Source organism: Triturus cristatus, chromosome 9 (genome assembly GCF_964204655.1).
Source record: "Triturus cristatus chromosome 9, aTriCri1.1, whole genome shotgun sequence".
In the NCBI taxonomy this organism is placed as follows: Eukaryota; Metazoa; Chordata; class Amphibia; order Caudata; family Salamandridae; genus Triturus; species Triturus cristatus.
Window position 1 is genome coordinate 75251069 of NC_140592.1, and position 25226 is coordinate 75276294.

Genomic DNA, 25226 nt, shown 5'->3' on the forward strand with positions numbered 1-25226 from the left:
TCCGCGTAGCCCCACTACGCCCAGGGTTAATTTCTATAAATGTTTAGTTTTGCCAAAGCTCTTCTAATCCAATTGGGGTTGATCGCGACTGAGTAATGCTGAATGGGTTCAGCGATACTGAATTCAGGTAATTTCAGGTGAGGTGTTACCACTATACTGATTTTTAGTCTTACAACGATGCATAGTATGCAGAATCAGTGTTTTATACATATGGTTTTGCATGTTTTGTATGTTTCAAAGGAGGAATGCCCAGGAAAAATTCACAAGGTTTTCCCGGATAAAATGTGCCCCAGATAACTGTTGCTGGTGCAAGCTTTGCAGCACATCTTATCTTTTTTTTTTATAACCAATTTTATTGCCTTTTGATTGCAACAAAGAACACAGCACCATGTAGAAATACTCTTTAGAAAACAAGACCAAGATACAAGCCCATCACATTGATATAGAGAATTTGATGCACCGACAGCCAATATCAATAAGTCCACTTCCAAACTAGAGATCATATCAGTCCAAATCAGTCTTCTATGACTCCAACCCACTTGCCCCAGATACGGCGAAACTTCCTAGGACAGCCCCTGGCCACATAGAGAGGCCATTCCTGTGCGGCACACCAGTCCACCCAGCACATCTTATCTTATCTTATTTTATCATAATTCAAGTACAAACTCCTGTTTGCACGAGGATTTGGATTTCCTTGGGACTTACAATGAGCCAATAAATGTATGAGACAGTCTTATGCCAAAGCAGACTTTTACAATTTCATTTGAGTTTGTGTTATATAAGTTGTAGCAAAAGGCATATTTCTCAGGTGCATGTGGCAAAGCAAAAACTTTGCAAAGTTTTAAAGTGTTTTATAGACCTACGCAAAGGTCGCCAAAAGAAGCTTCACAACTTGGCACTTATTCACACCTCCTGGTCCAACAGCATTAAAAAGCCTCATTCGACATTTACCAGGTGACACCGTATTACCCGGCCCACACCGACCTGACCCCAAGGCTGTCCTTAACAGCTTCATACATTCACAGCAGGTACACCTTGGAAGTCATCACTGTATGTGATGGGGTTAATGGACCATATCACATCGGGTTTTAAAAACAAGTCTCCAGGTTGGAACCAGAGCATTGTTGTAATGTTTCGGGAGGCCAGCCAGCATCCTCTTCCACCCACATCCCTGCCACCTGCCCAGTGGCGGCTTGCAGAGGGAGGGCTGTGAGGCGGTGAGGCAGGGCAGGAAAGGGGCAGGGTGGGGGAGTAGTGGACTTCGACATACGGCAGAACGGAGTAAAGTAAGTAAATAAATAAATAAAACAATTTACCTTGTGCGCGCTGCATCGTCAAGTTGGCGATGCAGCGCGCCCAAGGTATATTGTTTTATTTATTTATTTACTTATTTTACTCTGTTCCACCATATGTCAGAGTCCACTATCCACCCACCCTACCCCTCCCCTGCACCGCCACCTGCAGCACTCCCTCTGTGAGCCGCCACTGCACCTGCCGCTTCCACCCAAAGTAGATACGGGCAGAGGAGAGTGTCCACCTCAAACTCCCTTGTGGGACACCCCATCAAAATCAAGCGCCCCATGTTGCCTTGGAAACGGTGGATGCTGAACTCTATAGAAGTCCGCTGTGGCACTACAGGACATTAAAGGGGCCATTCAATAAATAATGCCACAATAGGTCTCAAAACCCAGGCTGACATCATCAAGCAAAACAACTTGATGGAATGCCCATGGTCAATGAGGCAGGGCTGGGCTACAAGACCTGTTTTCACCTCCACCTGGACGGCTCATTTAATGTTATTGGGAGCTGTACATACACAATCAGTTGTAGACACACTCAACCACATGCAGGGCTTTAAGTGGGCCGGGTCGTGCAGGTGCTCAGCGCGGGCAGTTCTAAAAAGCAGGTGCCGAGATGGGTCCCTTTAGGGCTCTCCAGTTTTACCCTCTGGGTGAAAACAAATCTTAACTCTGCAGCAGTGCCACCCTTCACTGCCATTGAGGTAAGTTCTTTAACAGTCTCATCATTTCAGAACGGAAGCATTTTTAATACTATATTCAACGAAGCCATTGTTGTTGCTAACTTAGCTTATGCAACTAACACCCATTGGCAAAGCCAATACACCTGGCTTGTTATATGTGTAATGCTACTTGTTGTATTATATATCTAGATGCAATGATAGAAACAGCAAAATACCAGTTGGGCGGCACACTATGCTGGGCACAGATTTTTAGGTGAGGTGTTTTAAGCCACGCCCTTAATTACATCGACCACGCCCCTTTGAGAGACCTCCACCAGTTTTTTCATCCCACTTAAAGTCCTGACCGCATGCATGCAAATATGTGCTTGCACACACAGGTGATGCGTGTACTGCCATGCCCCAAACCACAAGGAAGTACTTGTGATGGGAAAGCAAACATAGCCTTTTAGGAACAATGACAACCACTCAAAGTTTGCTGGCGCCAAAGTAAGGTGTGCATGCTACGGTGAGTCAGTGGGAGAGCTGGGACATTAGACCATGCTGGGGGTCGTCGGCTCCCACCCACAGAAGTACATCATTGGTTTCCAGCAGTGCTGCACTGGTGTGCCACCGTTGTGTTCACTAGATGAGCGATGAAAACTTTACATTGGAGCAATCATTTGCTAACTCGTCCTGCTGCCGAGGGGTGTGTCAAAGCGCTGAACCCTAGGTCGCTGTATTTATAGTCACGCATAAAGTAAATTTCAGTGCGGCTGCTTCATCTATTCATCCTTTCAAGGTGGATAACGCAGTACTATTAAGATCGGGAACACTAACACCTGGTATTTTCAAGGATATAAGATCCCTGTCTTTGATAGCAAGAGTATATACATAGTGTCACGCTGCTTATCGGCGAAAGCGGACCCCGGGGTAGCATGCCTCTATTCTCTCACAATAAAAGCGAGCAGCTCCGCGCCCGCCCGCAATCACCTCGCCCCATCCTGCCCCGTCCCGGCGGACTTCGAGCTCTCAAAGAGGACACGGAATAACGGACAGTTGCAGCATCTTCCACAGAGCAGGCAGATATCCCCTCTATTGTTCGTGTGAAACGCATCGGAACGAGCTCGCGCTGCGCCGCCCCCCTCCCGCCGAAAGCATCCCCTCCCCGTACCTTTCATCCGCCGCCGGACCATCCCCAGCCGACACTTGAGGGACACGGAGAACATCCTCCCGCCCGGGTCCGACTCCTCTGTCCGGCCGGCGGCAGCAGGCGGTGCGTCGAGCTCTGCCCCTCCACAGCCCAGCCTGGCTCGGTGGAGGGCAGCCGGAGCCCGGTGCCCTGTGCTGGCACACAGGGAGGGGCAGAGGACGGTGCTCTTTCCCGCCGAACACCTGATCAATATTTATGAACCTGCAGCCTCCTCCCCTCGCTGCCTCGGCTCTTAATTGCCAGGAATAAGGCCGGATATTTGCATGTTAATTGAGGACTGCGCTTGAAGGTACTTAAGAGCCGGAAGGATGCCCGGTGGAGGGAAGGATAATGTCTTTACTGTCAGGAACGAGGACTTTGTGTAGAGAGGCTTAGTGAGAGAGTTAGGGGTATCAGTTAATACCCCGACCTGCCTTTTGGTACCCCTGGTAGTGCCATTCCTAATGCAGGCCTCGGGGGTCCTGAAACCCAGGGGCATAGCTGTCAATAGTGCAGCAGGTGCAGTAGCACCAGGGCCAAGGGAAGTAAGGAGCCCTCTGAAACCTAATTATTGGTTTTGTTCTACTATCAAACATGGGTATGGGGGTGGGGGAAGGGGAAGAGGTGTGGTGCAGTGGCCAGGGTGGCTGACTCCGGAACACAGGGGCTCACGGCTCGATCCCCGGCGGCAGGTTAGCCCAGCACCTTGTGACTCTGGACAATAACTCGCTTAATCTTCCCGACGGCCCCCAGCGCCGGGACACCTCTCTGGAGGTAGCTGGGCGCTTTACAAACGCTGGTATTTCATTTCATTTCAAGGGGGGGATTTCTTTGCTTGAATTAGGACCGGGCTACATCATTGCTGAAATGAGAGACACCAGTAAAAAGCGTAAATGTATCTCTGGGAGACCAGTTTCTGAAGTTTGCACACACTTCAGCTTCTTCCTCAGCAGCTGAGGTAAAGCTACTAAGGGCGGGTCTAGGCCCGGTTCCAGGAATTTTTATCTGGATGGGCCAAGGGTAGGTTCAGGTGGGCCAGTGCAGGTTCACTAAGGGCCCTGTCACCAGTGTGAAGACGGGGCACAAATGGCTTTAAGTTTATGTTTAAAAAGTGTCACTTTTAATAAGTACTTCTCAGTCCAGTGCTATAATGTGAATTATTAATGTCAAGGCATTCAAATGTTAAAGAAATACACTTTTTTGAATTTTGAAGAGACATTATCATATTTTACGTAATGTTTGTTGTATTATTAGCAAACGCGTTCAGGGATTGGCTGGTGTACATGCTCTAAGAGCCAATCCAGACACTTGGCTCAGCTCTCCTGTTAATGTGTTGGCTCACCCAAATGCAGCTTGCCTCGGGCATGAGGTAGGATTGCCACGAGATGGCTTTACCGGCATAACCACTATTTAAATGTCTCTGCCAGTGCAAAAATAGGGAAAATCACCCAAAGCCTGTGTTTTTCTCTTTATCAGTATATATTTAAAATTGTAGATATAATAACTAAAGCAATGCACTTTAAAAAGATGTTCTAGAGGTACCTTGACCCCTGACCGAGAAATAAAGTAAACAATGTGGGGGAAAAAGTACAATGTTCGACATTGTATGTTCTCACCAGCATCTTCCACTTTGACTGGATGGGCCAAAGGTCATGTTTGGGTGGGCCTGGCCCACCCGGACCCCTGCAAGAACCAGTCCTGGGTGGGGCAAGGGTCAATTCTGTGATGTCATCAAGGGTCAAACGATGCACAATGCCACTTTAGATGGCTATTGCTTTTCGAGGAATCGCTGTCAACAGTCATTGTAAATGACTTCTACTAACTTTCACCAAAGCCAGAATTATCTATGGAACCAAAATGCTGCCCAAGATCACACAATTTGGTCAAGTGGAAAGGCCGGCATTAAAAGGCAATGCTCCTGCTTCCAACAGTGCCACACCTCCACAAGCGAATACCTTCCTTCCCTTATGTCGTCATAGACGACTACAAATCATGGTGATGTTGCCTTGACATTACATAGAGACAAGCATTGACAAAGCAAATAGGTCTGATGTTGGCTGAAAGTCTATGGCTTTGTCAATGCTTGCTTTGTTTTGACATGGATTTTATAAAACTTTATTGTTGGGGAAGTAGCCGAGCACTCGTCAATCTGGGGGGAAAAAAACATTGGCTAAAAGCAAAAATATTTTGACTAAATGTCTAGAATTTATTTTTTTAAATAGCTCACATAGCTTCGGTCCTGGACACTGAAGGGAATTCCTGTATTTGTGGATGCGCTCTATGTAAAAATGCTGTCACTCATAGTGAACACAGCGAATTGCTGAAGTAAGCAGAACCATTTCCCTATGCTGTATGCTGCAAAGCACAGAAGAAAAAAATGAATGAAACAATACCGGACCAATGGATGAAGAGGGCTGGCTGAAAACCCAACAGAATAATGTGATTCCGAGTCATTTCCAGCATAATTATGGATTTGCTGCACTTGCCACATATTCAGATTTCTGCATAATTTGCAGATTTTAACAAAAAATGGATTTTAGCGCACATAGATCAAAAGATACCCAAAAAGCTGCCATACATGTTGCCGTCCACTGGAAGTGCCTTTACCACGCAGTGGTAAAGTCTCTTTTCTTTTGCTGCTTGCTGCATTTAAGCGTTAAACTGATATTAATGAAGAAAAATGTTTGCCCAGGCAGCATTAACGTTGTGAAACTGACAAAATAGGTAAGTAATATAGAAGCAAAATGTGCCCCATTACGATGCAAAACTTGCCTTTCCTTGCTGCACAATTTACTCAACCATGCCACATAATTTGTTCCTCCCCTGCCTCATAAATCTAGTGGCCTTGTCACTAATTAGACTGCAAGGGACTCTCTCTATAAATGGCTAGTTTAAGATTTACAGGAAGCTTAATCCAAATTTCAAAGCCAGATAGATTTGTTTTATTTAAATATTTTCTAAAATGATATACCACTAAGTGAAATTTGCTAAACTAATGAGGCATCATGACAAAAGCACTACAATTCCTTGTTTACGATGGGAGGAAACCCTAACAGTGTTGCGGAAATCTGAAAACTGGGCCAGATATACAAAACCATTTAATGCTGCAAACGTGCGATTTGCAACTTCACTGGCTTTGGGATCGCAATTTATTTTCTTACAATGTACTAACCCCTTCTACGATTCAGAAATACCCATCCGAATCGACAAAAAGGGTTTCTGAGATTTATTCCAAAGCTCATCTAGGAGTGGGCAGGAAGTGGGAGTCCCTTCCTGTTTGTGGGATGTATCAGTGGTTGGTAACTGCGGCTGTGACCACAAACAATTGAAAAGTTATCAAAACCTCAAAGGAGGCGGCAACTCATTCACAAAAAAAGGTAGCAGTACCAATCAAAAGTTATCGCCGTTATGAAGTTTGCTGGCTGGCCCTTTGCCCACCTCTCCACAGACGTCATCCCAAGCAAGAAACCTTTATTTTTTCAATGCAGTACCTGTCCCGTTAAAGAAAACGAGCTGCTGTGGTTCGAAATGCAAAAGCAGTGCTGGAGGTCCGCAGTCCCTTGAAGTTCACCATCCCTGCGTTGAGACCAATTGCAGGGGTCGCAAACAACAACCAGCCTAAAATTAAAGTTATTTTGCAATCCCTTGTGAATGGCCACTTTGTGATGTAACCTATATGTACATAGACTGCATCGAAAAATTACACAAAGGGCTCAACATTTAGAGGTCTATAAGGATGGCGGGTGGATGGCCGTCGCCGGTGGCCATCCACCCGCCATCGAAACCCGGAAAACCGCCGGTCCGATTAGCATCGCGGCGGAGACCGCCGCGGTGTGATTTTCCGCCCGCCACTTTTCCGCCGGTTGCAGTCTGCCCACTTGCCTGGCAGGCGGAGCTTGACCGCTACAATTGTTGCGGAGCAGGGCCAAGCACCGCCGGCACGATTATGATGCCGACGGTAGTCAGCCTTTCTGTGGCGGTGGAACCGCCACGGAAAGGCATGCGGAGAATGTCTCCGGGGGCCCATTGCGGGCCCCCAATGTGTTGGGTGGTGTGGGTGCACTCTGGGGTACCCATGGTACCCCCCCACATGTCCCTGTACCAGGTGGCAGGCACTGTGCAGTTCTGCACGCAGTGCAGGGATATGCAGGACATGCTCTTTTTGACATCGCGCCGGCATCAGCGACCGTCACAATGTTAATCGCCAGAATCCGACTGCCGCGGTCGGATTTTGACTGTGGAGCATCCTAATTGGACCAGTGGTTATGCCGCGGTCCTTGCGGGCAGTCTTTTCCCTTAGTGTTCAATTTGCATCCACTATTTATGATCTGTATGCATGTACATCCATCCTGTATCTCCAAAACTGGCTACTCCTCTGAATCAATGATGTGATCTTTGGCAAATTCTCTTGGGGCCACATGTATGACCATTTGCTTTTGCAAGTCTCTAATTGCGATGTTTTGCAACTCGCAATAGAGATGCTCACAAAATGAAATGTACTAATGTGTCTCAGACCCATTGGAGAATCCCAATGGGGTCGCAATGGGCCTGCCTCATCAATATTCATGAGGCAGGTCGCAATTTGTGACTCATTGGGAGTGGACAATAACACAGGGATGGTGGCCTGCTGGGGACAGTAGACCACCATGTTTGTGTTTGCTTTTAAATAAGGCAACTTTTTTATTTTTTAAATGCAGCCCATTTTCCTTAAAGGAACACAGGATGCATTTCAAAAGGTAAAATTAACGTATCTGTTTCATTTTTTAAGAGTAGTCCGTGGTCCGTGGTACCACTACCTGCTCTTAAAAACGTTTTGCTGCCTGTTACACCTACTTGAAGTTGGCAGTAAACTGCAATTGTTTTGTGATCGCATTCCAGTTGCAAAACAATCATACACCCCCCTGCAACTTGCTATTGGGAAGGGAGGCCGTCTGCAAGCCCCTTCTGAATAGTGAGTCGCAAACCCTATTTTGCGAGTTGCTAATAGGTTACTGACTCTCAAAATGGGGTTTGTACATAGTAAAATGCATTTTACCAGTTGGGCCCTTTGCGACTGGTAAAATGCGTTGTACATCTGGCCCTTAGTTTCCTTTACCTTTAGTCACATCTATAAGAAATATAGGGGGCTTACAAACATATTATACACTGCACTAATACTTTATAGCTAACTGAATATGTCGGAAAAGATTCCGTAGCTTTTGATGAGTCGCACACGTTCTTCTAGACAATTTAAATAACAGTTTAGAGTTGGATGAGTAAATTATCCACCATTCTCAGAGACAAGTCACCTCAACCTTGGTGAGCCCCTGTACGGCAAACCTGCATCTTTCGGACTGAAATCCGGAGGGAATAAAAGAGAGATCATATAATGTGTAATTAATGTAAACATTCTCTGATTCTGGAGTCTTGCTCTTAACCTGAGTCTCAAAAGATATTGTTGGAATAAGCACTGCTTTGATTTATTTTATTTTGTGTTTTTGTAAAGTGCTACTTTCCAGTTTAATGAGGACCCGCGGCACTTTGGGCATCCGCACATAAAGAAAAAAATGAACAAACTAAAGATGGAGGTGGAAGAATCAGACATTCAACAGGTGAGGATCTGAATATAAACACAAAGGATTTAGAAAGAACCAAAGTCCTGGAGAGCCTTTGACAGTGGGGGCGTGGCTTATCATAGGTGTCTGACCGGGCTTAGCACCTGAATAGAGACAACGCCTTGAGAAAGGATAAGAGCCCTGAGGAGCCTCTGATGGCTGTCGCAAGATCAGTCAAAGGTGTCTCCACAACCTCAAGATTGCAATTGACAGACACACAACTGCGAGGATGGGATCTACTGGTGCAAACGCTCATCCGAATAGAACCACAAACGGTGACAATGCCTTGAGAAAGCAGAGGTCCTTGGGAGCTTGTGATGGTGGTAGCATGGCCAGGGGTAGGCATCAGTCCCAATTTAAGATAAGACTAAGCACTTGGTTGTCAGGGGAGAAGGGACCATATCCGCACTACAAAGTATCACCTGGGACTTTAAAGGGTGTGGATATATGACCACATCCAAGAACTTGTCTACTGAGCTAGGCAACATGGCAGGACATTAGTGATGCTGATGCAGGTATGCGTTCATGATTACCTGCTTGCACCATGTACCAATAACTGGTTTCATCGATTTGTGTGGTGTATGTAGAGGAGGCGTGAATGCCTACCAGGAGTGGTTGGACGTGAGCGAGTGCAGCAGGTGCCGAGCAGCCCTGCCGGAGACCCCAGTTCTGGCCAGCATCCATCCGCAGATACAGACCGACCTCATCAAACTTGGCTCACAGAGCTGAGTTGGACCCGTGCGACACATTAACAAGCTGAGGAGGCAGAGATTCATTTGTCTGGATGGTTCCAGGTGGTGGGCACCATCATTTGCGTTTTGGGTACCAGGACTAATTGTTCATCATCAGAGCTTGTCCCCGTGCAAGTGAGAAAAAGTCAGGAAAGGGAGAAAGAGGGAAGAGAAAGATAGGAAAACAGTGATGAGGTTCGAAGGCAGGCCTGAAAATAATCTGTAAAAGTGAGCTAAGGAGACAAGAAGTGTATAGTAAGGGATGAAAGAGGCATGAGGTGGAATCAAAAATAGGGAGCCTTGGTATTTGGCTACAAGATTTGGCAGAGCATTAGCAGGCTCCTAAAACGTTTAGGCCCCTAAATGTATACATTTTGCTTACAAATTAAGCTCTGTGAGGAGCATTGGCCACCTGAACAATCATAGAATCTTTATTTTATCAGCCCTCGGGGCACACAGAAAATGTATTTTTTCTGTGACTTTCACAATCATAAGTGAAAACAAAACTCCAAAGTAGCAGATTTTTGACTGTTCTTCCAAATGGCGTTGGCCCACAGTGAGTTATTAGTTGACACAGAATAGCTTCTTGACTCACTAACAATTAGTGGCTGGTTTATACACACTGGTTTGGTGTTTCACAAACACATTCCACAGTGGGTATATAGGACTGTGTTTGGAGAAGTCTGTTTTACCCCCCAAGGGTTCAAAGTGTGTCACGTTCATTAAGAGTGTAGTTTCAGTGGTTTCCGATGCATTCTGAAACATAAGGTGGGAGTCACCTGTCCTTCCACGTGAAAGTCCTCATCATGCATACAATTATGTGTACAGTTCCTGGTTTAATGCTTTTTAATTTTTCGATATTTAGGTCTGTATCTGTGTGTTTTTTCCTTATGTTTTTGTATTTAACCATATATTTTGTATTTTGTGAAAAAAGGAAGCTGCAACTAGTTTCCACTTTTATTGAACAGATAAACATGCACTCACAATCCAATGCTCTATGTATTTTAGTGCTATAAGAAGACCTATACAATGCATCTACTCATAAGGGTGCACTTCAATGCATGTATTAACATTATAGTACATGCACTCACATAGATACACACACAGACACACACACACACACACACACGCACACACACACACACACACACACACACACACACACACTCTCTCTCTCTCTCTCTCTCTCTCTTCTCTATCTGAAGCTGTTTAAAGCTTCATTGGGATACCTCATCCTTTTAACACCCCCTCAAATCATTCTACACAGCTATTTGTCTGACAGTCCTTAGGGGCAGCATTGAGAGTGTCTCAAAAAAAGGAAACATCTTTCATATCAAACACAATTACAGATAAATGTATGGGTTACTGTTTTATATTTACCTTTATAATTCATTTAATTATTAAAAAAAGAAAACTGGGAGCTTTAATGATGCTGTGCATTACCTTCCTTGTGTTCTTTCATCTCACTGAATTATCCCTACAGCGCACCGTGCAGGGAGTGTGACCGGATGGAAGAGGAGAGGAATCAGTAAAATGAAGCGCGTACTTTATACTAAGCGGTATGGATAGCGCCTCCGTCTGGTAGCACCTCTCTGTTGCCAGGACAGAAGGTGGAACTGCCACATCATTTGGATTCTTGGCCTCCAGAGGTGCCCTCCTCCCATTTTCCCAGAACCACCATCACACACATGGCACTCGCCGAGCTTCTCAGTAATTTCACTCAGGGCTAATTTACTACTAGTTACTACTATTCCTTCAAGCCCATCTGGATGACCGCAAAAGTTATAAAAGGAGAGTTGAGAAAGCATACCTACATTTAATGCCTTGAAAGAACATAGACTTTTAAGACACACACTCACTCAGTAAAACATACGCATAGACACAATAATTCATATAATACTTCATGCAACACTAATTCTGTTTCCAAGCACTATGTATATATAATAGTTGTCACTATTACCCAACTTAACATTCGGAGTTTTCTAACTTCCGAATAGACCTCAGAGCTCGTCTTGCCAACTTTTTCTACTCAGAGAATTTGGGTTTACAATTGAAGGCAATTGCTTCTGCTGGGTCAAATCCACCTATACTACGACTTTTTTTTTTTCCTGTGGATTCAATACATGTTTTTTCAGTTTATGTTTCTTCACATTTAGAAGACTTTTCCAGCGGCATTCGAAAAATTGATTTTCACAAATGAATTTGGGGATGCTAGGAAATTGTTGGAAATCCTTAAATGAGAATTTAGGTTTCTTTTTATCCTTACTTGGCCAAAGGGGGACTTTTTCTGCTGCAAAATCCACCAAAATCAATTTTCTGAAAGAATTTTAATCTAATGTGCTTAATTGTGGAAAACCTCTCCTGGAAAAAGTCAAATTGCTTCACTTACTCTTGGCTTCAACCATGCATCGATATTCCTAATTTAGGTTTTTTTAGAATCACTTTGTGATTAGAGCTGGAGCTAGGGTAAATTCTCTTCATCCCAGGGTTCAAAAAAGAAATCCAGGAATGTTTTTGATGAATGTGGACAAAATGACCTTGAAGAGATCATCTTTCGGCAGCTAAAACTGAGGAAGGGTAGAAAGACCAGAATATGATCTGTGATGGGATGTTATTACAAATAATAGTGAAGAAACTGATTCATTAGTTTCAGGACGATGGACACCAAAGAAATTAATTGCTGGGACTGCTCTTAAAAAGAGTTCTTAATTATCTGGAATTTTCTTGAGCAACATTTCATTCCATCACTTTACAGCTCATATGCGTTTTTTTATTCCATAGTAAAATTTACAGAAAATGTAATTAAAATCAATTGGACAAACAAACAATTCACCAGAGATCCACTAGGCTTATTAAACCATTTGTCTGTGTCATTAAAGAAGAAGCCAACTACAGGCAATCAGTCTTGGCCCGGCAGCAAAAGGAAGAGGTTGGCCCAAACTGCTTAGCCACTCCTGATTGCATGAGAAAGTACGAAGCTCCAAACATGCTTCGGCACAATTTTAAGGGAAACCAAGAAAAAGAGAAAGTATGTATCATAAATGATACACAATGTCAAAAGCTAAGAGTTGAAATGTATGTTGGCATTCATGCATCAGCACACATATTTGGCTTCAGATGATTGCATCATGCATTCCATGACATGCAACACATTATGACATCACTGGTGAAGCCATAACTTCTATCAGATAAGTAGGCAAATCAATGAGATGCCTGGATAAAAGTGCAGAACCTCACACCTTTCCATTATCTAGTGCACTGTGGGGGTGGGTGGAACTCGTGGAGTTTCACTCCACGTAATTCTGTGGAGTTACAGAAAAACTCCATGGGATTCCGCGGAATTCCAACGATGGAAAATCTGCAGCTCGCGCTGCAATTTAGTGCTGGTAGCGCCAGCATCGCTGACAATCAGAGCAAACGGCATCATGCGTTGAGCAAGAGCATGCGGCTATTCGAGTTGATTTTTCTGCTGCTCGAGTAGAAAATCTACTCGAGAAGCAGCAAATCTACTTGAATTGCAGCCCTTTGATCGCGAATGCTCACAAACTCCTGCACTTGCCTGTGTTAGAAAATCGTGCTTGGGGACGCCGAATCAAGCTCGGGCTCACCAGCTAGCATATTCTGGAGCCTTGACGGAGTAAAATTCTGCCAGCCAGCGATTGATGGAATTTAGCCGGAACTCTGCGTTTAAAGAGTAACGCGGAGTGGCCAAAATTCCATCAATTCCGCTGGCGGAAGGAAACATTCCACCCACCCACCCCTAGTGAAGACACAAATCTGAGCCATAATGCACACTTGGGCAGTGTATCCTCCCTCACAATATAGTTGCATGAATCAGCCCCCAGTACATTTTCTGATTTCTTTTTGCTTCTTCTCCTGAAAACAAAAAGTGCCCTTTTTAAAGCCGTTAGGTTTGCAACGCTGTGCAATATGCACCTTTCATTTATTATTCATTGTTTCGATTACAGTCCCTTCTACCACTGTTGTGCTGTACATTCATTGTCTTTTTTTTATACTTTCAGATATGTAAAATAATTGAAAAACAGGAAATCTTAACGTCGCATGCAATCCAATCATTGTAGATGAGAGTCATACAAAAGCAACTGAGAGCAGCATTTCAATTAAAGAGTGTTCATGTACCATGACACGAGCTTTTAGGCGAGCCTCGAGGCATACACCTGCACAAATAAATCATAATCAAATTACATGCACACCGTGCCGGAAAACATTCAACCTTGTGTTTCAGTATTTGTAGAACGCACCGCTCAGCGCCCGAAGCACGCGCCTTGCTGCGTGGCCGAACTTTATGACGTCATCGGAGTGCGCTAGCGCAATTCTAAGGCGACTCCCTGAGTGTGCCCTGCTCCCTGAGTGTGTGGTGCTGGGCACGGCTCTGGGACGCTTGGTCAGCGCCCCACACGTTAGGGTATCACAGGCCAGTCATGCATGTGCTTTAATATGCATGCGTACAGCTGCATACAGACTTTTACCTTATCATTCTGGTAGATTGCAGGAGGGGTCATGCTAAGTGCAGCACATTGCCTAGCGCGGTGCTGAGAGTGACATGTAGCTAATTGTCACGTGCAGGGGAGAGTCTAGGGTCAGGCAGAGGTCGCGCAAGGCTGACGGATGGGTAGTTGACTTTTTGATGAATGTTGCATTGGATTGGCGTTTTGTTTGTACCAGAACGCAGGAGGCATGTTCTGCACACTTTTTAGTATGTACTGAGGCTGCACCTGACTCATGAATATTGTAGCAGCTTACATGACCATTTGGTGGCTGGGTCCAGGAAGTTGATGCTCCGGCTGCGTTTACTGGTGATGGAGCGTGAATGGCTGCCATCTGTCCGGGCCGTGACGTTGCTTCTCACAGGGTTGGTCTTATCTAATAGTGAACGCTGCTAAAGTAAATACTGGTTATGGAATCATCTCTCACTGCTTAAAAAAGTATACACAGTGTCCACACCTACTGACGTAAGAGCTATTGGATCAGAATAACCTGCAGCTGGACTGGGTCAGAAGATGAAAATTATTAAAGAAGGGAATTTTCATCAAATTGGTTGTTTAAAGTCATATAATTACCTTTCTGATTAGATGGTTAAACCTCTTCAAATATTCAAGGACCCATTGCCCCTTGTGCATGAGTCCAGCAATACTATGTAAGAGATTTCCTTAGAAATCTTACTCGAAATCTGATAAATTAAAATATAGCCCCTGATTTGTAGCAACCTCAAAACTTAGATTATGGTTAAAATGCCTATAACATTAGAGAATATGAACTGAGGTTCCAGTCACTTACACAACAGGCACCCCCCAAACATATGAAGCCATTATTGCACCCACTTCTGCCTACATTGTGAACAGGCTGCCACCAATGCAGGGCAGATTTGGTAGATGTTTTGCCCACCCAAATCGGCAAGACTGGAGGCAGATTCTCCAATGTGTGAAGCAGCACTGTTTGGAAGTCTGCCACTCATGCAGACTTGTAATCAATATCCAATCTCCCACTTGCCATCTTGGTCAATGCATCTATCTGCAGGGACTCTCCCGACAGCTGACGTAAAACTTTGCCTTGGGTAAAGTCACGGATGCCAAGTAACTTCACCCTCTTTGGCAAAGGGGACTTTTATCAACCATGCCCAACTTCACAGGTGAAGCTATATATTCAGACTCACCCATCCTCAGTAAGAAAAAAACAAACACATTGTTGAATTTAGATCTTAACATGCGTGACAATTTATAAGAAACGCCAATGAGTGCATCATTATTTTACTTACTAATGTTATGCACAGTACAATAATTGCAAACTGGAGAATCAAACAAGACAAAAATACAACTGTCACGAGACCCAAAGAGAGATGCAAAAATGAAAAACTATAATATACACATCAAACATGTAGGTTTATAATAGAAGGGAAACACCTACCTATTCATAACCCCAAAACACAAGACGGTATTCTCTACTGATGACGGTTAATAAACCAGAAACACGTGTCTAGAGATCAGCACTATCTGCGCCAACATTGGCGAAACGATCTACAAGAGACTGCATTACCCAGAATGCCAGGGGCGAACCTTGCCTGAGAGGTCAGCGGTGTGCTCCCACATCCTGTTGTCTACCTATTCATAAAGCAGTAAAAAAGTAATACTGGACCCACCAGTAGCCAGTCATAGCAGAGAGTTACAATTGAGAAGATCAGTTGAAGTCTATATTTAAAGGTGGCTAAGAACTGTTCTGGTGTCTGTCAGCGCACTCCAACACAGGAACTCCAACCCCTGGGTCAACCATTCCAAAGAAAACCCACAAATCAAAAGAACATTCACAAAAGTGGAGGAAGCACCCAGTAAACTAGAACCACAGTGTCCACATTTTTCAGAGCGAGATCAAGTACCTCATACATGAAGTCCAGATTAATTAGTCAAAACTCCAAATGAACAGGTACTCGTGTGTCGACCGCCACTAGATAAAGTACATATATGAGGTTATCATTATTTTAAGTCGAAAATACTTCTTGGTAAGAAATTGCATCATTTGGTATTACTCATGCCAGTGAAAGAATATTTAAAAATAACAATTTGGCAACAACCGTGGAGGACATGTGCGGAAAGTCCAGAATCTCAATGAGCCTAAAAAATGCTGATGCAGAAGGCTGTAGAATGCTTGTCTACAGTTGTCAAGAGTTAGCCACCCATGTCTGACAGCCTTCCTAATGACTTCTCAGAGCAGGTCTCAGGCGGTTCTAAAGGTTAGTTAAATTCAAAGCTCTGCAGAGGGACTTCTACTCTGTGCATCATCCAAAGAAGCCTCAGGGCTGCTCATCATTAATTCTTTACAATAAAACGAGCCCACATTCTAGTCTTTTCATATTCTGCAAATACTTTATAAAAAGAAATGCTGCTAGTCAGACAGTGTCCTCCTAAAACTACCAAGTTAGTCTACATACATTTTGTTGACTACTGGGGGTAATAGGTCACTTGGTGCTGCCTTTACAACTTGGTCAATGCGCTTTATCCTTTACCAGGCTGGACATAAGGCTTGTGTGCTTTGCTGTTTCTCATTTGTAAGGACTGTGACAAACAAAAGGAGGAGCAGAGGAAACAAGAAACTAGTAAGTAGGCTAGGTAAGTGGTGCAGTGGGTGCGACTACTGGATGTTGCCAGTTGACCAACACAGTGTGCAGGGCCATAGAGATGGCAAAGTGTCCAACAGCACAAACGCAAGCAGAACGTCAGGCTCAGACACTCTAGCACACTCCAATGCACCCATCACAGTTCACAGTCAAACAGATGAAGGGCTGCCGGTCACATCTTATCTGGCACAGCAGCACACACACACAGTGGTTAATTTGTAAAACAATAAGTGCTAGAGCTCTCGTCAGGAGGCAGCTTGCACGGGCCCATTTCTCCTGTTAGCGCTGCCTAAAACAGAACCGAATACCAACCATGAAAGTGGGGCGAGGGTTGTGGCATTATGGCCAGAGCTGCCGACTTTGGAGCTGGAGAACCAGGTTCGAGACTTGGCGCCGGTTCAACATCCTTTGATTCTGGGCAAATCACTTAATGTCTCCCGGGCTACCATAAATGTCCTTAACTGGTGCTCATATAAAACACCGGTGTTGATGATTAGGTGCCTGTGGTGAGCACCGGGAACAACCGGCTTAAATTAAGCACTGCACACACCACATGCACCATTGTACTCTGCCCACCACAAAACACCTTTTATCATACCTGCATTCATCCCCCACATTGTGCACACCCTACTAAACCTACTGGGCAGGGGAAACAGTTTTCTTCTGAGGTAATGCAACCAAAAGGGCCTTTCAGCACACCCAGACACAAACTCAACCATCAGATTCACCATCATGCAGGCAGAAATGGCTCCATCCAACCACCACGTACCAATGAGTCCCATCCACTGCCAGCACTACTGGCGGCCCTCCAGGGGCACCAGCAGCAGCAACTGCTGCACCATTTCATGGCAGGGTCACTGGCAGGTGCTGGAGAGAGGGAAGCCAGCACATTGTTTTTCCTTTCATACTGTCTCTGATGCTCGCATCCATACTGTCTCTGATGCTCGCATTGTTCTGGGAAACCAGCCACTTGTCAGTTATGTCTAAAATGTTGCAACGTTATCTAGTCCATTTCAAAATCTGCTTGTTTCATGAAGTCAGAAGTCAACTCTGTTCGCATATTTTGGGAGGGTTCACTCTTTCATTAACATCACACTTTAAAGTGAGATTTGACAATATAAATTGTTTTGTCTTTTTGTAGAGGAAAGTTTAATATCAAACTTCACAACACAGCAAAGGTGCAACGTGGAAAGTAGCAGAGCATGTTTCAGTAAGAGCAGTGAGAGGAGTTAAAGGACTGTTGTACACTCTCCATAAAACACCTAAACATACAAGAAACAAAACACTTGGAATTAAAAGTCAAACCTCCAATAGAATTTCCAAACAATAATGTACTCAGAAGCGAGGATGAAGCCCACCTACCTAGTGTGATATTGTTCATTGGTGGGCTGCATAACTAGTACTGTAAACAACCAAGAGTCCTACTGTTCACTAGTTGCACTCTCTCCTGGTAATTGGATCTCTAGTCCAAGTGAGAGTATATCCTTTATATCAACATTTATGTTTTCCTTTGCTAAACTGTCAGAACTAAACTAAATTTGTGTGTGGGTAAGCTGAAAATGTTTTACTGGTGTATCCCTGCCACAGGATTAAAATTTGAGGTAAGGGGGCGTGGTCTGGCCACGTAGGAAGATGGCCGCCTAACTGTGAGGCTCTGCTCTGGGCCGGCACTCAAATGGACTGAACATGTATTTGCAGGTGTCTAAGGATGTTCTTTTGGCATTTCTGAGCAATCGGAACATTGAAGCTGTCAGCTGTGAAAATTCTGTCCTGCTAGACCATCTCTAACTGGCTTTTCTGAAGTGTGGATACATTGTGGCTTGCTGGGCCTTGCAGAATCCTAGGATCCCCGGTGCGTAACTCCAGAGACACCGGCTGGAGGAAAATTCCCGGTCAAAAACATTTTTTCTTCATGAGGTAAACCGGCCCTTTTTATAATCATCTATAACTGAAGTGTTGTATTCTGAGGAAAAAAACACTCACAATTCACTGCTAATACAACAATTTAAAGAAATTCTGCTGTCTCATATTATTAAGTTGTCTTTTTAAGCATTTTTCCACAGTTCCTTTTCAAGCAAGAAACATTGTTTCAACACACTTCTGCCAGGCCCAGCAGTATTTATGTTCTCTGGGTTAAGGTTAAGCTTTTTTCAACTGCTTGAGTGAAATAAGAAACATTGCTTCAACACATGGCTGCCGGGCCCAGTAATAGTTTCCTGGAGCATGTGTGACTTGTATTCCTGCTGACTCCTCTGCTAAATGGACTAACAATGGAAAATGTATTTATGAAAAAAGGTAGCTTTTCTTTTGGCTAAAAGTAATCAGTGTACAGACGTGTTAAAAAAGGAAGTGAGTTGATAGCACATTATATTCACTGCTTACCTGCTAATTGGGCTACAAGTGTTGCAGGCCTCAGTCTGGATGTAATATTCCCGGTCTCATATTTTATATATGATGAATGACAACTCCACTTGAGACTTAACATAATCAAAGTGCAGAATTGCGCAATCTGCATTTTTGTTTCTCTCACATGAGGATTATTACTGAAAGAAAGTGAGGGAAATCATTGTTGCAGTGATTTTTCCAGCATTCCCTGAAAGGTTTAATGCTGTCTGCATGTACATCAATATGCATCAATGCTATTCATATAGCGCAAACTCCTCATTTATTTTTCTCCTCACAACTTAAGTATTTCTCTCATGATAATTTTCATTAAAATAAGGAGATTTTTCAGCTGCAGGTTTACTGGTTGCTTACTTTTCTAATCTACATAAAACTGCTGCGATATTTTCCTCAATGCTTTTTGACTCCAGTAGCACTTGATTATATCTTGCTTTTTGGATCGCTCTACTTGAAGGGTTGTTTGTCTGCAGTTTTAAATATTCCCCGACATTTGAAGTTAGAAGTGAATGTCTAATAACAAGAGTGGAAACACACCTTCTCATTCACTTTTATTTGCTGATGTATTAAAACAACCACGCAAGATGTCTGGAAAAAACTCCACTGCATCAACTTCTAATAAGGCACATAATACTTCCTTGGCGGTATCCAATGCTGCCATGGATCGTCTTTTCCAAGAAATTTCAACAATCAGCTGTCGGCTAACAGACATGGATATAAACATTTCATCTCTTACCTCAGAAACTAAATCAATACGAGCTGACATAGCACTATTCCATGCTAAAACAGAGGGTCTTGATCAACGTTTGACAATTGTTGAAAATAAAATCGCATCAACGCAATCTAGAGATGAAGAACTTCCTTTTCTGCGTAGTAAGTTAGTGGATTTAGAAGACCGCAGCAGAAGAGACAAAATTCGTTTTTTTGGATTTCCAGAAAAAATTGAAGGCCAGAATACCAGAGCCTTTTTGTGTGATGTACTCCCTAAATTAGTTGGCATACAGTTCGATCCACCGCTTGAGATCCAGAGAGCACATCGATTAGGTCATCCACGGCATGGTAAAGACACACGTCCAAGACCCCTTATTGCTTGTTTCCTAAGGCATGAGCAAGTTCGACAACTACTGATAGCAGCACGTACTCAGGGTTCCTACTCTTATGACGGTTATGAAATACGATTGGCAGCTGATTTTTCCTGTGACACCAATGAAAGAAGGAAAGCGTTTCTCTCCATGAGACCTCAATTGAGGAAATTAGACATTAAGTATGGTTTGTTTGATCCAGCACGCTTTCGAGTCTCTAAGAATGGGGACACCAGAGACTTCTACAATCCAGATGAATTACAACGTTTTTTGGTTGACATGACATCTCAAGACATGGACACGCAGTCTGCTCCTACCCCTGCTTCTCTGTTCCATCAATGTTTTGGTGCTCGAATATTGCCCCTGTGGGTATAGTAACCTTATCAGGACTTCAGGTACCTCACAGCAGATATTGTGGATAGGCAATAATGAGCAAGTGTATTCTATATATACTTTGGGGCAGATTTACAAAGCCACGGCGCCACCAGTACGTCACTTTTCGTGACGTACTGGTGGCACAGGGGGCTCCTACATATTTACAAGGAGAGGAAAAGCCACCCTGCGTGACTTTTCCTCTCCTCGTAAATATGGCCCCTTCACACGCAGCACTGTGCGTTGGAAGGGTGTTCCATGGGTGTTGCTGTGGGTGTTCCCAACGCAACACCCATGGAACCAGACACATCTCCAGATTTACGAGAAGTCGTAAATCTGGAGATGCGTCTGAATGCTACGCCACCCTAGAGGTGGCGTAGCGAGGCGCAACAAAGAGAAATGTTTTCATTCTACAGCACGCATTGAAAGAGGAAAATGCCTGTAGTGATTGGTTTTGTGCAGGAAGGTGCCCCATCCTGCACAAAAACAATCTCCCCACGACGCAGGCATCCTTGCACCATGGTGCAAGGGTGCCTGCGCCAGCGCATGGCTGCAGTTTGTGCGCCAGCGCAGGAGTAAGCACAGAGATGTGACATATTCTTGTAAATATGTTGCATCCCTGTGCTTTGGAAGTGCCGCAGCGTGGCCCAGCCAAAGGGCTTGCACAGCCACACTGCGGCACTTCCTCGTATATCTGCCCCTTTGTTTCTTCATAAGCAGTGGAAACACCTTCATTCAGCAGTGGAAGCACCCCTTTTTAGTAGAACAGGTACACCTTGAGCAGAAATAGTGCAAGATTCCTTTTTTCAGAGTACAAATTTGGGCAGCAGCAGTGCACGCTTTCCCCATGACAAGACACATACAAATCAGACAGCAGCAGCAGTGCACCTTTTGCTTCCACGCAGAATTGGTACAGGATGGCAGTAGCGAAAGGTTTTGAATGTTTGTGCACCAGGTGCTGTGCAGTCACAGGCTCGGTGCTGCACCTGTTGACATTTTTAGGGCAACCAGTGACTGGCACCCAAGCAGAGTTGTACATGAGAGACAATGTGCATCATGAACCAATCCTGGCCAACGCCGCCCAACAGACCCTCGAACAAACATATGATCCTTACAACTACCACATAACAACGATTCTCGTCCACCACTTGAACCCAAGCTGAGTTGAACATGACTAACAAGGTGCAGCATGCACCAATCCGGGCCAACTGTACCCAAAAAACCGACCAACAAGCTGCTCAGAACAAAAATCCATGGCAGACCCACCACAATCCATTATCCGGTCTCCATGGAACCAGATTCATGTAACATAAAACCAGTAGCATGACATGCCACACAATTTGGCCTCTGGTGCAGCTCACATACGATTGGTTGTTTCAGAACCCCACAACACGGAAAGGCGGCTCCTTAAAATAAGTGAAATGAGGAGCAGTCTGTAATATGGTGGCCATGCATTTAAACACCTGCAAAGTCGATTCTGCCTTTCATTCTTCTGAGGCTGATAAAACGTAGCAGTATTGAGTCTGGAAGTTGTAACAGTTGTTATATACATAGTGATGAAATACCAAAGATCTGTGATAGTAATTGCTGAACAAGCATTGGCAAAACTAATAGGTCTAGTCAATGCAAGAGCTGTTGGCTTTGCCAATGTGTTTTAGCCATATAGTACACCAGCATGGCTGATGTTCAGCATGGCTAAAAGTTAGTGGCATAGAGGAGAGTGTCGTAGAGTGGAATGGCGAAGAGTGGAATAGAGTGTTGTAGAGTGGCTTAGCGTGTTGTGTTGTGCAGTGGCAGAGAGTGAAGTGGCATTCAGGGGAGTGGCATAGAGTAGAGTGGACTGGTGTAGAGTGCATTGGCATAGCATGCTGCAATGTATAGTGATGTAGAGTGCAGTGGCATACAGTGCAGCGGTATAGAAGCGTACGATGTAGTGTCATAGATTAGAGTGTTGCATCATAGAGTGCAGTGGCGTAGAGTGAAGTAGTGCAGAGTAGACTGCCCTATAGTGCAGTGGTGTAGAGTTGTGTATAGTGCAGGGGTGTAGAGTAGAGTGGTGGTGTAGAGTGCTGTGGCGTTGAGTACAGTGGTGCAGAGTGAAGTGGCGCAGAGTGCAGTGGCTCAGAGTAGAGTGCAGTAGCATAGAGTGCAGTGGCATAGTCTTGCAGAGTATAGTGGTGTAGAATTCAGTGGCGTACAATGCAGCATCGTAGAATGCAGTGGCACAGATTAAAGTGGTGCATTGTAGAGTGCAGTGATGCAGAGTGGAGAGGCATAGAGTGCAGTGGCATAGAATGTAGTAGAGCAGAGCAGAGTAGTGGCAGAGTGCATTCCTGTAGAGTGGTGCAGAGTGCAGTGCTGCAGAGTAGAGTACACTGGCATAGAGTGCAGTAGTGCGGGGTAGAGGGGCATAGAGTTCAGTGGTAGAGAGTGCAGAGTTGCAGAGTAGAGTGTTTTAGAGTGCAGTTGTGTAGAGTAGCATGGAGTGCCTTGGTGTACAGGGCAGTGGTGTAGAGTGGCATAGAGAGCAGTGGCACAGAGTACAGTGGTGCAGTTGCTTAGATTGCAGTGGCATGGAGTGAATCAGGGTAGAGTGCAGTGGTGTAGAGTGCAGTTGCATAGAGTGCTGTGGTACAGAGTACATCAGAGTGGCGTACAGTAGATTGATGTATAGTGCAGGGGTGTAGAGTTGAGTGGTACAGTGGTGTAGAGTGCAGGATTGCAGAGTGGAGTTGTGCAGATTACAGTGGAGTAGCCTAGACTAGGGTGGTGTAGAGTTCAGGTGTGTAGAGTAGAATGGAGTAGAGCGCAGTGGCATAGAGTAGAGTGGTGCAAAGTAGAGTGAAGTGGCATAGAGTGAAGTGGAGTAGAGTGCAGTGAAATAGAGAGGAGTGCTGCAGAGTGGAGTAGAGTGCAATGGCACAGAGTGCAGTGGCATGGAGTGGTGCAGAGAAAAATGCAGTGGCATGGAGTGGTGAAGAGCATAATGGAGTGGCGTAGAGTGGAGTATGCATGGTGTGCTAGCAAACAACACGTTTCCAATTGAAATGACCATTGCATTTGCACAGACTATACAGTGTCCAAACAATAATGTGGCGAAATGGCATCACCTTGTGTATTGATTTGTTTTGATCATATTAAAGTATTTGTTTCCAACTCACTTCAGAATTAACAAATAATGTGCTTTATTTGTGCATTCCAAATTCTGATATAATGAGAAATACTTGCATAGCTCATTTAAATGTTGCTGTGTGGTAGAAAAAAAAAACTTTCCTACCCCCAGTACCTAGCAAGAGTATCAAATAAATCCTCTCACTTTGAAGTCAGAGAAAGAAAAGTAAACACTGAGCTCCCTCTGCAGACAGAGCCTGACATTTGACCACAGCAAATGTGACAAGAGATGAACACGATTTACAGGCCTGTTTACAGAAAGTAGCACTTGTGGAAGAATACAAGGAGAGGGTGGTGTGAGAAGGCTTTGCTACTTGGGAGGGACAAAATTACATCTGACAACCTAAAACAAATAAAGCCAGCAAATAAAAAGCCAGAAAATGTGAGTTACAAACCACAGATTCAGTGGTAAGAATCAAGTAGAGTGCATTCCCAGGGAAGCTTTCTGAATGTCCAGGCTGCACTGTCTGGTAGGCTTCGACCTAAAAAAGGAAGATCTTATTATCGGGTCTGGTTTATGTACCAAGATGTTTTTGGGGTGATCTTTCATTTGTCACATACTTGTGTTGCTTTTCAACAGAACAAAAGCAATGTCTTTGAAGTCAGTAGAAAGGAATCATTATTCATTGCTAGATATAGGACTGTCAGACAGCCATAATCAATTTTTGTCCCTCAAAACATATTTTTCAGTCTGCTATTTTGGGAACTGCAAGGGCTTTATGGGCCACAAGAGGACATGAACGCACTACTTTGAAACCTCGGTTGAGCGCCAAACCAGTGCTGCTTCCATGGTGCTGATGCTGACGGTGCTGGGATGAAGCTATGAGGCTGTATTAGTAAAGACAGATCTGCCAATGATGACTGGATGTTGCATACACTGCTGTAAGTGCTCCAGACGTGAGCGAGGATCCATATACCCGCACACTGTGCTTTCACTCGCTCGTGTAAATAAGAGACCAATGCTGTTCAATCAATAACTAGTTGTCAAATTCACTTACACTTGACCTCATGATGACAGGTTTCTACGAAGAACCACTGTAGAAATCACTTGGCCGCAAACACCCCTTTCTTTTCGTTGTATTTTGGTTCTATCAAGTCACACTCAGGCTTTGCAATGACACTAATAACAATAATATTTCAGTAGCGGTCTGTCATTAAAGGCGGATGGGACTCGCCAACCCATCTTTTTGAAAACAGTGTCTGTCAGGCTGAGCACAAGTCCGCCTGACAGATACTCTTCATGTATGGATCCGGCGACCAGGTGCTGTACATGCGCTAAATGTGCAGGCACCTGGCTGGCTGAGCAGAACTTTGCCTGGCTGAATATTTCAATCACAGATAGACATAGACCTAGGTGTTGAAGTACGCAGGGCCGAGTGTCCATCAGTGAAGCTCGTCACAGAGTGGGGTGGTGCCAGCAAGTCCCACTGACCCCATCCCACTCTCTGATGAGTAAGGGACTGCCACCCCTTCTCATTGGCTGCTGACCCACAACAAGGTCAGCCAAAAAAGGTAGGTGACAGAGCCAGTCCTCCAGGAACAACAGAGGCTTCACTCTCACCACCCGAGATCACCGATGTGGCCGGTACGTTGTGTTT

At 44.5% G+C, this 25226-nt stretch overlaps 1 protein-coding gene across 4 annotated transcripts in view; it reads right to left on the reverse strand.

The window, feature by feature from the left end:
• GRIP2 (glutamate receptor interacting protein 2) overlaps positions 1–25226 on the reverse strand; it is a 687757-nt gene that overhangs the window by 594342 nt on the left and 68189 nt on the right. Inside the window, exon 1 of one of the 4 annotated variants that reach the window (XM_085624445.1) lies at positions 3132–3269. The exons of the other annotated variants lie outside the window; for them this stretch is intronic. Coding sequence (XP_085480571.1) covers positions 3132–3186 — 55 coding nt within the window. The 5' untranslated portion in view covers positions 3187–3269. Of the gene's footprint in view, positions 1–3131; positions 3270–25226 lie in introns of those variants that run through there. 4 annotated transcript variants of the gene reach the window in all.